The sequence below is a fragment of the Microplitis mediator genome, chromosome 10 (genome assembly GCF_029852145.1).
Source record: "Microplitis mediator isolate UGA2020A chromosome 10, iyMicMedi2.1, whole genome shotgun sequence".
NCBI lineage: Eukaryota > Metazoa > Arthropoda > Insecta > Hymenoptera > Braconidae > Microplitis > Microplitis mediator.
In genome coordinates, this window is record NC_079978.1 from 10254459 (window position 1) to 10268495 (window position 14037).

General features: G+C 31.4%; 1 protein-coding gene across 15 annotated transcripts in view; it reads left to right on the forward strand.

Annotated features, from left to right (window-relative positions):
• Positions 1–14037, forward strand: part of LOC130675416 (ankyrin-3-like) — a 79973-nt gene that overhangs the window by 20468 nt on the left and 45468 nt on the right. For all 15 annotated transcript variants that reach the window (XM_057481095.1, XM_057481089.1, XM_057481091.1 and 12 more), the window contains exons 3-6: positions 13062–13163; positions 13271–13403; positions 13504–13667; positions 13864–14019. In XM_057481095.1, the coding sequence (XP_057337078.1) occupies positions 13062–13163; positions 13271–13403; positions 13504–13667; positions 13864–14019 (555 nt within the window). The remainder of the gene's footprint in view (positions 1–13061; positions 13164–13270; positions 13404–13503; positions 13668–13863; positions 14020–14037) is intronic.

Here is a 14037-nt window from a genome sequence, read left to right on the forward strand (position 1 = left end):
ATTTTTATTATTATTATTATTATTATTATTATTATTATTATTATTATTATTATTATTATTATTATTATTATTATTATTATTATTATTATTATTATTATTATTATTATTATTATTATTATTATTATTATTATTATTATTATTATTATTATTATTATTATTATTATTATTATTATTATTATTATTATTATTATTATTATTGGGACAATTACATTATATTATTATTATTATTATATACATTACACTCAACAAATAATTTTGACATACTCAGTTTTTAGTGAAAAATTAAATAATCGTAGAATTGGTATCCGGAGGAATCGAACCCAGCACCTTACGCGCGAGAGTCAGGCGCTTTACCGCTACGCTACGGGACCAGTAGGAAAGTTTGAGTTTAGTTGTGCTTCTAGTACTTTGTTCTCGTATTGAATGGATATATACAGTCAATTGCTTATACATTGATCTAAACGTGATAAATATGTGACTCTTTTAATAAATAAATTTTTTTATTTAACCGATAATATAAAGACTTTCATTCAAATATAGTTCGATATGTTGTAACGAATACATTTATATTCTTGTCGAATATTTTTCAGTTTTAATGTGAGTGCGTCAAATTATTCCCACAACCTCGTTGGATTCTCTCTCCAAGAAACTCGTCGGTTGACACGACACGTTCGGTATTATAGGAAACTACTTTTGTTTCATTGAAACATGTGAAGTTGTCAAACTCAACGTTTCAAGAGTTTCAGTTAAATTTCTAAAAATTGAAAAGTTTGCTTCAACAATTTTTTATTTTTTAATTAAGTACATCCAAACTTTAATTAAAATATATTTTCCTATTCGTTCAAATGTTAATTTAATTACGGTCAAACTTAAAAACTTTAATATAAACGCTTAATCAATTTCTAATAATCGAATAGAGACTTTCATTCAATAAAAATGATTTTCTTGAGACAAACTAGTTTTCGTTAGTCCAAACGAATTTGGTTTCACTGAAGAGGAAATTTGTCAAACTCTTCGGGAGTTTGATGTCAGTGTATATACAGTGTATATATTTTATCATTTTTGAAATAATTTTCTACGTCGCATACCATCACTAGTTTCAAAAGTGATGTATTCTTTCAATCTCATACAGCACAAGTAAACTTTGTAGTCACTGTCGGTAGCGTACACAGAAAAAACAGTTAACTTGGTTCAAGAAAAATATTATCTTCCGAATTTTCTTTCTTGATTCAATGAAAGTAAAACACTTGTTTCAAAAACTTTTTTTTGGTTCAAGACAGTAAATTCTCTTGCTCCAAAAAAATTTATTTTTGAAGCAAAATTGAAAATTTCTTGGTTTAAGAAAGAAAATTCTTGGCTAAAGAAAATAAGTCATCTCTTGCCAAAAAATGAACGTTTTGAACGAAAAAAAGCTTAACTTCGGCCAAAAAACTTTTTTTGTGACAGACACTTGAAATCTACGACATTTAGCGCCTATAGCCGGCAGCTAAAAATATTAGATAAGATACAGCTGGTAAAAAAGATACCTAATCGTTCTAATAGTGACGTCATCATCGGATCGAAAAATATTTTTTTGTTACATGTGCGATAGCAAACGACCAAAAAATATCGAAGTAACTTAACGAGCCATCTTGTGACAAAATTTATCATCATTCTAATTCGTCCACTTACCGACTTCTCTCTAATTTTCAACATATACTCAAAACAATCTTACCAAATCAATAAACGCGGATTTATAACCTGCCATTTATAGGCACTAAATGTAGTAAATTTCAAATATCTGTCACAAAAACTAATGTATTTATCTAGTACAATCGAGTCTAAGACGCTCGTGTGTTGGTACCCTCGCCTTCGGCTCGGGCACCAATCTTCACACTCTCGTCTTAAACACGATCGCACTCGATAGATAAACTACTATTCTTGCCCCAAGAAAAAAAATTTCTTACTCCAAAAAATGAAAGTTTTGAACGAAAAAAAGTTAACTTGGGCTAAGAAAAAATTTCTTGGCCCAATGAAAAAATTTTCTTGCTCCAAAAAATAAACGTCTTGATTGAAAAAAAAAAAAACCTTTGGGCCAAGAAAAAATCTCTTGGCCCAAGAAAAAAATTCTCTTGCTCCGAAAAATAAATTGCTTAAGTGAAAATAAAAGTTGCTTGGGCCAAGAAAAAAAATTTTTTGCTCCAAAAGTTTGCTTCTTCAATAAAGACTTAAATTTTTCTTCGTCAAAAATGTATTTTCTCTCCGACAAGTTGACGTGTTAATTCTTTTTTTTTTTTTTTAAATTTGAAACGTAATTTTTTGTGTTTTTATTTTCCGAGCAAAATTATTCAAGACTTGAATTTCAAGTAAACTTTAATATCAAATATTAAAGTCATGATGTATTATAGGATATACTATAGTACAATTCAAAAGGGTACTTGTAGTTCTGTCAAATCACAGAAGAGTACTCGAATAAAATCGTAATGAAATTTGGAATATAACACTTCTGAAATAAATGTCTTACCAGGGACACTACATGTCGTAGGCGCGATCTCGTGGCGAGCACCGAACTACTTCCGCTGCTGCTGTCTAGCACCGGTGACTTTCCCCTTCTCCATATCGATCTTTTCTCCCAAGAAATTTTTTCTCTTGGCTTAAGCAACTTTAGTTTTCTTGGTCGAAGAATACAAAAATACTTGCGTAAAAGAAGTAGTACTTGTTCCGAGAAATTTTATTTTCTTTAACCAAAAAAATGCAATATTGCTACAAAAAAATAACGTATCTTGCTCCAAAAAAAAATATCTCTTACTTTAAGAAATATAAACTCTTGAAACAAGTGAAAATTTTCTGATTTAAGCGTAAAAATATGTTGACGTGAGAAAAAAAATTTTGATTCAAGATAAAAATTTGAAGATAACTGTTTACTTGGAGCAAGTAAATTTTTATTTTCCGAATCGATCAAAAAAAATTTCTTGAATCAAGAATATTTTCCTTGATTCAAGTTAACTGTTTTTTCTGTGTAGCCTAGTCAATATACTAAGATCTGTATAAATTATATAAGAGTTTTTTTTTAAGTTGTATTTATACTCATAATGTTGAAATATTGAGTTCGTCTACAAAAATCATTCTCTTTTATTATATTATATTATTTATTTTAAGTTTGTTTTTAGGTAGATTTTTTTAAAAATCTAACTATTGTATTTGTCCTCATGGTCGATTTTTCAAGGAATTTCGTCATAAACGATCATAATTGGTTGAGTAGAGTTCAAAAATACCATCCGTTAAAAAATTTATATATGTATATATATATACAATTCTTATCCGATCTTAATGAAATTTTCTACACTTATTTAATGTGTAATTACCACGGTTAAGTTCGAAGATGGACTGAATCGGTCAATTAGTTTAGAAGTTATGGCTGTTTAAAATTTTAAAGATTTTTCGAAAAAATCAGTTTTTAATCACTTTAAAGTCCATATAATTTTAAAACTGAAAGTCATAGATCATTTTTGTAAAAAGTAATTTAAAGCTTGACTAATAACCTTTAATTTATGACCTTAAACTTTACATTTTGACCATTTCTTCCAATAATTTGATAGCCTTGAAAATTTTAATGGAATCGAAAAATGTTGAAAATATGGTTTTCAATCCACGTAACTTATGCTTGTCCCATTATAATCCGGTTTCGTCAGTTGTATTTTATTGTGCACAAAATAACCTGTAAATTTCACTGCTATTTTATATTTTAAAAGTATTGCTTTTATTATTTATGATGTCTCGAATGTACCTCTAATCCCTATGATTATCACTGGTCTTGTCATTACGATAGCACCCACAGTTCTTATCGGATCTTAATGAAATTTTTTACACTTATTCTATAGGCGATTACCTTGATCAAGTTCAAAGATGCCCTGAATCGTTCGAATAGTTTTAAAATTATGGCTGTTAGAAATTTTCATGATTTTTCGTAAAAATCAGTTTTTAATCACTGCTAAAGTTTATATAACTTCAAAACTAACATTCATAGACAATTTCAGTAAAAATTATCTGAAAGCTTGTCTAATAATCTTTAATTTATGACCTTAAGCTTTATGTTTTGACTATTTCCTCCAATAATTTGATAGCCTCGAAATTTTTAATGAAATCTAAAAATGTTGGGAATATGGTTTCTTATTTCACATAACTTAAGCATTGCCCATTATAATTCAATTTCGTCAGTTGTATTTTATTGTGAAAAAAATAACCTGTAAATTTCACAGCTATTTTATATTTTGAAAGGATTTCTTTTATCACTTATGTTGTTTCAAACGTACCTGTACGTCCTATAATTATAACTGGTCTTGCCATCGTAATAGCGATTACAATTATGATCATATTAAGTAAATTTTCTATATACTTTGTTTACGTGAAGGTTAGTTTGGTACATTACCTCTATAATGTTTTGTCAAATCAACTATCTGAAGTTCTCTCTCGAAAATAGTCGTTGTCTTTTTTTTACCCTCACTCTTAGAAAACAAGCTTAATTTCATATCATGACTATACACTAACATGAATCACAAGATATGTATGTATGAAACTTTTTATATAGATTAATTGGAAAATCTACCTTCCGTTTCGGCTGCCGAATGGCCTTTTTTTATTCTGAAAAAGAAAAGTTTTCCTTTTTGAGTAACATTTGGTGAACACATTTTTTACCCTTGAAAAAAGTTTTATTTTATTATTTCGGAGAAAGGTACTTTAAAGTACTCGAACCACGAGTCATAAAAACTAGGTACAATTCGAGTATTGTATAGACTTCATAAACACTAAATGTTACATGATGTAAAAAGGACAACTGTAGTAATATAGTTGTAAGCAGTTAGTTCTCTCTGATCCTTGATGGTGTTATAAGACACACTTCCGAAAACTCTATTTCAATAAAGATAATCTTCCTATAAATAAAATCTAAAATCATTATAAATAATACACCGTCACATATCTATAATCCCAACACATAATCTAACAATGTACTGGCTAAAAATAAATAAACTTTATTTAAAAAAAAAAAAAAAAAAGGTAGCGTAGCCTAGTCGTTAAAGGGTCGGTCTTTCGTTCGTAAAGTCCCGGGTTCGAATCCCCCTAAATCGTGTGCGGTCGGTTGATAATTCTAGTGTTTTTTCCCTAAATTAAAAATTTCTACTCAGTTAGCAATTAAATTGATCCCAAATCTGATTGATTCCCGCATTATCAAAATGATTGAACAAAAAAAAAAAAATAAAAAATACAGACATTGAGTAAGTCTTTTTTTAAAATTTATTTGAAATTTCAGTATATAGCTATGTATATATATTGGAAATTTTAATATATGGCCATTAGACTGGGCCAAAAAAATTGACTATTTTTTGTTTTCTTAGCTATATCGAGAATAATATTCAGAATGACAAAAAAAAAATTTCATGAAAGTTGGAGCCCTTAATATTAATTTTAAGAGGTCTATCATCGCTATTTTAAATTTTAATTCATAATTTGATGTTCTACGTCAGAACTGCTAAAACATGGGAGTAAAGAAAATCATTTCCACTTATTCTTATGTAAAATTAAATTCCCTACAAAAAAAGTCTGATTAAAAATTTCGTCAGACAAGCCGTTTCCGATTAATTAAGCTTAATAACTTAATATATTTTTTCGATTTAACATTTTTATTTTTGAATTTTGTAACTGACGAATCAAGAAATATCTAAAAAAAGTTCACGACAAATTTTTGAAGGAAATTTAATGCTCTACAAAAAACGTCTCCTAACATTTTTTGCTAAATTCACTCCTTCGAAAGTTATTCAAGGTTGAATTTGAGTCAAAACGATTTTAATAACGTGAATAACTTTCAAAGGAGCGAATTTAGCAAAAAATGTTAAGAGGCCTTCTTTGTAGAGCATTAAATTTCCTTCAAAAATCTATCATGATCTTTTTTAGATATTTCTTGATTCGTCAGTTACAAATTTCAAAAGTAAAAATGTTAAATCGAAAAAATATATCAATTTATTAAGCTTAATTAATCGGAAACGGCTTGTCTGACGAAAACTTTCAATCAGACCTTTTTTGTAGGGAATTTAATTTTACATAAGAATAAGTGGAAATAAATTTTTTTTACTCCAATGTTTGAGCAGTTCTGACGTAAAACATCAAATTATGAATTAAAATTAAAAATATCGATAATAGACCTCTTAAAATTAATATTAAGGGCTCAAACTTTCATGAAATTTTTTTTTTGTCATTCTGAATAATATTTTCGATATAGCTATGAAAAAAAAAAATAGTCAATTTTTTTGGCCCAGTCTAATGGCCATATATAATTCTCTTTTCCCGGACAATTAAATAAGTATTTGATAAATACAATTATTTTTATTCAATTCAATCAAATGGAATAATAATAATAATAATGAATATTTTCACCCGGGGTCGCCGTGTTGCGGCGGTGTTGCGACAGAAGATGAAAATTTACTTTATTAAACGTCAAATTTTATTTTTACTCGGACAACAGTATAGAAAGCTATGCTAGGTTAGCCCTTAAAGTAGTAGTTACGACCAATTTTACTACTTTAAGGACTAAACTGGAATAACATAATCTGGATTAGAGCCACAAAATACTCAAAAAATTAAGGAATAATTTTATCCGCATTTAAACCTCGAAACTCTCATTCGACGTATTCTCTCCCCTCCCTTTTTCTATCTAAATTTTTTCAAAGTCCAAAATATAACTTTTCATTCGTCCCTTGTAGGAAAAAAAATATATACAACGGGGCCAGTCTTGGCACAATACTGGGCTACCGAGGTTCGGCCTCCCAAGGTTGGTCCGAGATCCGACCAACGTTCAAGTGACGAGTCTTGGTTTGCCAGTCTTGGGCCAAGATTCAGCCAATAATCAAGTGACAAGCCTTGGTTTGCCAGTCTTGGGACAAGGTTCAGCCAATACTCCAGTGACAAGCCTTGGTTTGCCAGTCTTGGCACAAGATTCAGCCAATGCTCAAGTGACAAGCCTTGGTTTGCCAGTCTTGGGACAAGGTTCAGCCAATGCTCAAGTGACAAGCCTTGGTTTGCCAGTCTTGGGACAAGGTTCAGCCATTATACAAGTGACAAGCCTTAGTTTACCAGTCTAAATAACAAATGGTACCTAAAAACCCCTGGCTTCTGTGAATAGCGTAACAGCCTAGTGGATAAGACGCTTGCCTAGCAGTCATGAAGGACCAGGTTCGAGACCCAGCAAATGCAAAAAAAAAAATTAGTTTCATCGATCCACCGGATTTCTCTGTGTACAAATTTATTTCCATATGTTACCATCCCGCACATGTCTACTAATATTTTTTTTTTTTTTAATTTATTTATAATGAGCATAGGTGCTTATTTAGCAACAGTCTTGGCACAACACTGGTTCTCGATATTGGGCCAATACTAAGATGCAGTCTTGGCACAACACTGTCACCCAAGCTTGGCTGGGTGTTATCATTTCGATGCTTAGACAGACTTGGGCCAAGCTTGGATTTCAAGCTTTCCCCAGAGTTAATAAGTCTTGCGCCAAGCCTCGGCCAAGCTTGGGCCTATTGTTTCTTCCTATATGGGGTTGAGGATTTTGAGGTTTTAGTCATAATATAAAATCGATAAATTATTCGCATTTATGCCTCATAGTTTTCATTGAGGATTTTGAGTACTAAAGTAAAGTTACTTTCTGGGCGGCACATAAAATATCAAAGGAATTAAGGCTTTTGAGGACTAAACTAGACTTCGTTTTTTTCACTCGGGTGTCATTTTTGGATTTCACTATTGTTCCTAAAATTTTTTATTAATGTCGTTGAATAAATACGTATACACTGTAAAAAATCCGGAGTGAATTCGGAGTGAAATTAAATCCGAATTCACTCCGCATTCACTCCGCCACTCGGAGTTCGGGAGTTTTGAAAAAAATCACTCCGCATGCGGAGTGAATTAGAAGTTTTTTTTTAGCGGAGTGATTGCGGAGTGACGCGGATTTTATTTCACTCCCAATTCACTCCGGTCTGGAGTTTTAATACTTAAATAAATTTATATTAATTTATATTAAACTGCTAAGCAATGTGTGTGTGTGTGTGTGCGCGTGCGTGCGCGTGTGTGTGTGTGTGTGCGGATGTGTGTGAGTATCAGCTGATCAATAATGTAATACGCGAGTTTTTACTTCGATTTTATTGAGTGGAGTTATTTTTTATTAATAATATTTACAAAACTCCGCTCCGAAGTAAATTTCACTCCCCGGAGGGATTAAATTAATAAAAAATTATCTACTCCGCGAAAACTCCCCTGCGGAGTGAATTTCACTCCGAGGGGAGTGAATAATTAAAAATTCATTCACTCCGCATTCACTCCGGATTTAATCCGCATTCACTCCGCGAATTTTTTACAGTGTATAAGTTGACAACCTATACTACTATATCTTGTTCCATTGCAAAATAAATTGAAAAAATAATCATATTTTATATTTAATTCGAAGAAAAATTCCGTAGGTAGACGATGAAGAATAATCATTTAAATTGCCAATACCTGAAGGTTATTTTTATTTATTAATGAAAAAAAAACAACAATTGTAAAAAATGAAAAAAATTGCGTCATGTAAAGTAATTTAGCGTCTGGTAAAATTGCCATTAATATCATTTTTTCAATAAAAGAATAAACGTTTCATTAATAACATTAAATAATGTATTGGTAGATAAAGTATTTCTTTCATAATCAAATCAACTGTGAATGTTTTTTTTTAATTTTATTTAAATTTTTTAAATTTATTTATGTATAGTGACAGAGGAATGAAAAAGTTAAAATAAACTGTCACGTCGGTTGAAAAAAAATAAAAAAATACGTGCGTTGAGTTGGACTAAAGTCAGTTTAAGTGTATATATAAGAAAAAGGACCCAACACGTGTTCAACAGATTAAAAAGTATCGAGGATGCATTTATACAATACGGCTCAGCTTTCTTGAGAACGTGATAATATGTATTATCGCACGATATCTAATGTTAATTCAAATAATTATTTTATTTTATATTTTTTAATCAAGTTTAATTTATATGTTTATTAATAAATTTTAAAATTTAAACGACTGAGTCTATTTGTAAAAGAACTTTGTTCGAAAGACATAATTTTTTAGTTTTCCTTCTCTCATCGTGTTTAATTTAAAATAGACTAACTCATCTATTTATGTTACTATCAAGCGTAATAAAAAATATAAAAATTTTCACCTACGTCTGTTCCATCAAAAATACTTTCAAAGGAGTAAAAAAAAGGGCCATTCGGCATCCGAAATGGAAGTAGATTTCTTATGATAATTGTTTCACTTTTAATAAGTATATGTAATTTAATAATCACCCATCAAAAATTTTCAAAGATATAAACAATGGCATTATCACCATAACACATAAGTCAATTATGTGACTTTGAACCCTTATTAAAAGTCGAACAATTATCGTAAAACAAAAAATAAAATAAGGAAAATATAGCTTTTTCTGTCGGCTATCAAGTTCTTTTTACATAATAATTAATTAATGTAACGGAACCTAAGTTCACCTCCTCCACAGAAGCCGATACCTCACCCTTTTGGGCATACTCGCGTTGCGTAATCCCCTATATTTCTCTACCATATATTATAAAAGCGAAATATGAGCATAAGCTCACATTAGCGTACCCTTTTAGACATGCAGTGTATGTGGGTGCCTCACCAACAGCCCCCACGAAGCCTACGCCAACTGGACCCTTTAGCACTCCTTCCATCTCAGGAAATAGAGAGACTCTGGTCAGAGTGGGGCTTGGAAGGTCCACCCGTGGTACCAGTATCCTGAACTGGTAGGCAGGTTACTACGGCTAAGTGGTGGGTAGCAACGTCATCCCAAGCCATCTAGCTGTCTCCACTTTATGAGCACTTGATATATGGACGACAACTAAAAGTTGCCTTCCTAGACAATGTCAAGTGCTATTACCACCACCCACTGATGGTGTTATGTAAGGGTATTAATGAGTCTCTGTCCACCTGGTTACTGACCAACCAGCATGGGCTGGCCTAACCCTCGCAGCGGTAGCACTTCGCTTCATAATGGTCCGTGCGCACGTATGCGCGCTACCAGAACTACTAGTCCCAGAACCCACGAAGAGGGGGCTACGTACTAGGAAGGAGAGCCGCTAAGCGGGCCCGAGTGACCCCTTCTGGGCTTTTTACATAATAAGGATAGATATACCCGTTAAAAAGTTATTTATCCAAAAAAGTAGGATTTTTTGTTTTTTTTTTTGGAATTTCAAATGTCCGCCATTTCTAAACTAGTTGACAGATTTTGCTCATCTTCGAACTTAACTTAAAGTTAATCGTTCATAGAATAAGTGTGCCAAGTTTCATTAAGAACTGTTAAAAATTGTGGCCGCTATCGTCGCAACATGGCGCGTTATATTACATATATATATATATACATACATACATACATACATATATAAACTTTTGAATCAATGGTATTTTTGGAACCTATTCGATGAATTATGATAGATTATAGCAAAGTTCTTTGAAAATTCCACCATGAGGACAAATGCAAAAGATAGATTTCTATGAAATCTATTAAAAATCGGTCTATCGGTTGACTCTGCGGGCCAGTCCCAAAACTTCCCGCTGTTTCCGAGCTCAAGGAGCTCGAAAACGTTGTTGTGCATGCATTTTCAAGCTCTTCGAGCTCATAAATACTTTTGTATGCCATTTATTTTGAAAAAAATCGTTTTTAGCATTTCTTTTTCTCACAATATCTCGCGAACGAATGAACCGATTTTGGTGGTTGAGGTGACAATCGACGTATTTTATTGAGTTCTAGAGCTGATCAGATTTTGAAATTGATTTATCTGGTCGTTTCTGAGATATTTCTAAAAAAACTAAAAAAAACTTTTCTTTTTATTTCTTTCGACAACGGTTTCTCTTGAACGAATGAACCGATTTTGATAGTTGAGGTGGCATTTGACGCGGCTTACAAAGTTTTAGAGCCCAGTTGATTTTGAAATCAATCCATCGAGCACATTAGAAGTTATCCAAAAAAAACATTTTTTAAAAAATTTTATTTTTGGAATATCTCTGAACGAGCCCTACCGATCAAGCTCAATTTTGCACAGCTTCAAGATATTGACAAGCCGCGTCGAATGACACCTTGACGATCAAAATCGGTTTATCTGTTCAAAAGATACAGGTATTTACAAACGTACGTACATACATACACTCGAACATCATCTTGAAATTAGTCAGAATAGCTTCCTAGAAGCTCAAAACGTCAAGATCTCTTAGAAATTCGATTTTCGTAAATCGGACTGAAACCAATAACTTCCCGAATTTTTGTTGTATCAACTTTCCTTGTTTTCACTTTAATAATACGTTATTTTCTACTCTTTTACCTTGTGTGTCACATTAACTAAAATCGTACAAAAGGTAGTATTGTGTACGAAATATAAAAAAAAAATAGTGAAATGTATTCAAAACGAGAAAACAAAACAAAAATACACATTCACAGCCTATATCTACTAACGGAGTTCCCTCACCCTTTGACGTCATGTAGTAGACTTGTTGGCGCCCGACGAGGCCGCAACTCGGCGTCTGTATTCCACCCTATATACCAGTTTTTCGATCTCCTACACCCTCATATTGCAATTACTCTATGCACCACTCACTATTTATTTTGAGCATTTGAACATTCTTTATTTCTGCTCTAGCGTAAATTTAATTGATGAAAATTATAATTACTATTAATAATAATGAATGGCAAAGGCTGTTCCAAAGCTTATATATTCATAATTATCATATTTATTAATAAGTCTGATGTGGATAATAATATATATGATTTCCATGCTGATAGTCCTTGATATCATATTTAGCTGCACAATTCTCGGTCAACTGGTTGTAACGTCATTTTAACACTCAAAGCCGCGATGATGATCCAATCATTACGTCATGTGGTATTTATTTTATTTAATTACGTGAATGATATTATTCAAGTACACAAAATAAATTAAATAACAACAATGATAATACGTCGTAAGAATACATCCAGTAATAAATTCTATCAAATATTGTATAAGATTTTATTTTTTGTTTTCTTATGATAAAGTTTATCGAGATTATGAATGAATAGAAAGAAAAAAGGAGATAAAACTCAACAGTTTAGATTTATCAAATATTTAAACAGGTATTATATACCTTTATCGTGACAATTGCCACGTGCCTTAAACTTAAAGCTTTTTATTAGCTTATATAAATAAATTTTCTCAGTATTATTGAAAAGTATTTTTAATGATTTCTTTAATTGTTAAAAGTGAAGATAAAATATAATTATGATTTAATGTAATGGATGATGTAATGAATGTCTAGTAATGATAGCAAGTTATTTAACATTTATACACTACGTTAGATATGGTCAATGTATCTTGGCCAACTTAGCAAGTTAAAATATAAGGCAAAATTTATTGGTGATATCTAAAGACTTTCCTTGAACCACTTAACAGTTAAGGTATTGCAATAAAGTATTTGATTGCGAATATCCAACAACAAGCCTCAGGCTTAAATTTTATTCGCTGTTATTCCTGCTGCTGTTATTATTACTACTACTACTAGTACTACTTTAACTCTTATTTTTTGTTGTTTTTTTTTTTTTTTTATTTGACAGTCCAACTGTCACTCTTTTTGAAGTCCTCAAGTCATACTATATAACTCGTAGAGTACAGAGTACAGATGAGACAAAATGAGAAAGCAACTATCTTACCGCTGGCAAGTGGATATTTGTCAAGTTTATGTGTATCTTCCTTAACTTACTCGTTTGTCGAGTTTAAAAATAGAGATTACGTCGTGGGTTACTCGAACAAGCCGGTTACGGCAGGCCTGGTTACAGCATGTTGTGTATTCCGTGCAATCGTTAAACCAAATAAAATCAAAGAATCTAAACAAACACATGTCATTATAAAACATTTATTCAATAAATAAACTTGTTTTCAATATATACATATATTTTTTATCAACTAGTTTTGACTAAAATGGTATTTATAAGTTTGGAATTTTTTTCTTTTAAATTTCACAGAGTGATCCAAGTACCGCATTCTTACGTGCTGCACGAGCTGGACAATTGGAGAAAGTTTTAGAATTTTTAGAATCGGGAGTTGACATAAATGCCTCAAATGCTGTAAGTATTTAAATTAACCTAATTTCATCTCATATTTTAAAATTTATTGCTTCCTTAATACTTGAATTGTTAAATAACAATTATTTTTAAATTGATTGTAATTGCAGAATGGATTAAATGCTTTGCATTTAGCGGCCAAGGACGGCCATTCGGAGATTGTACGTGAATTATTGGCGCGCGGTGCAATTGTAGATGCAGCTACAAAAAAGGGAAATACAGCTTTACACATTGCTTCACTTGGTAAATATTTTTTTATTAACTTTTGATTGTTTATATTTGTTTAATGTTGCTTTAAAAATAATACTACTTTACAAATACAATTCTATAATTATTTTTTTAGCCGGTCAAGAGGAAGTAGTGCAATTACTTGTTCAACGAGAAGCTTCTGTAAACGCACAATCACAAAATGGTTTTACTCCATTGTATATGGCAGCCCAAGAGAATCACGACTCTGTTGTTAAATTTTTACTCAGTAAAGGAGCTAATCAGACCCTTGCGACGGAGGTAAATATAAATAAATCCAGTTGTGCAAATATAATTTAAAATTTAATACACGGAAAAAAAAAACTTTAAAAATTACTATTTGAAATTATAACCCGGAACCCGGTTGTCAATATGGGGAAAATAACAAAAAAATAACTAAAACAAAGTTCACAGTTCAGCAGTTTATAAATTTACGATTTTATCTTTATTACTTTAGGATGGTTTTACACCATTGGCTGTTGCGATGCAGCAGGGGCATGACAAGGTCGTTGCAGTACTCTTGGAGAACGACACGCGAGGTAAAGTGCGACTGCCCGCCCTTCACATTGCAGCTAAAAAGGATGACTGCAAAGCTGCTGCTCTGCTTCTTCAAGTAAAAAATATTTCATAC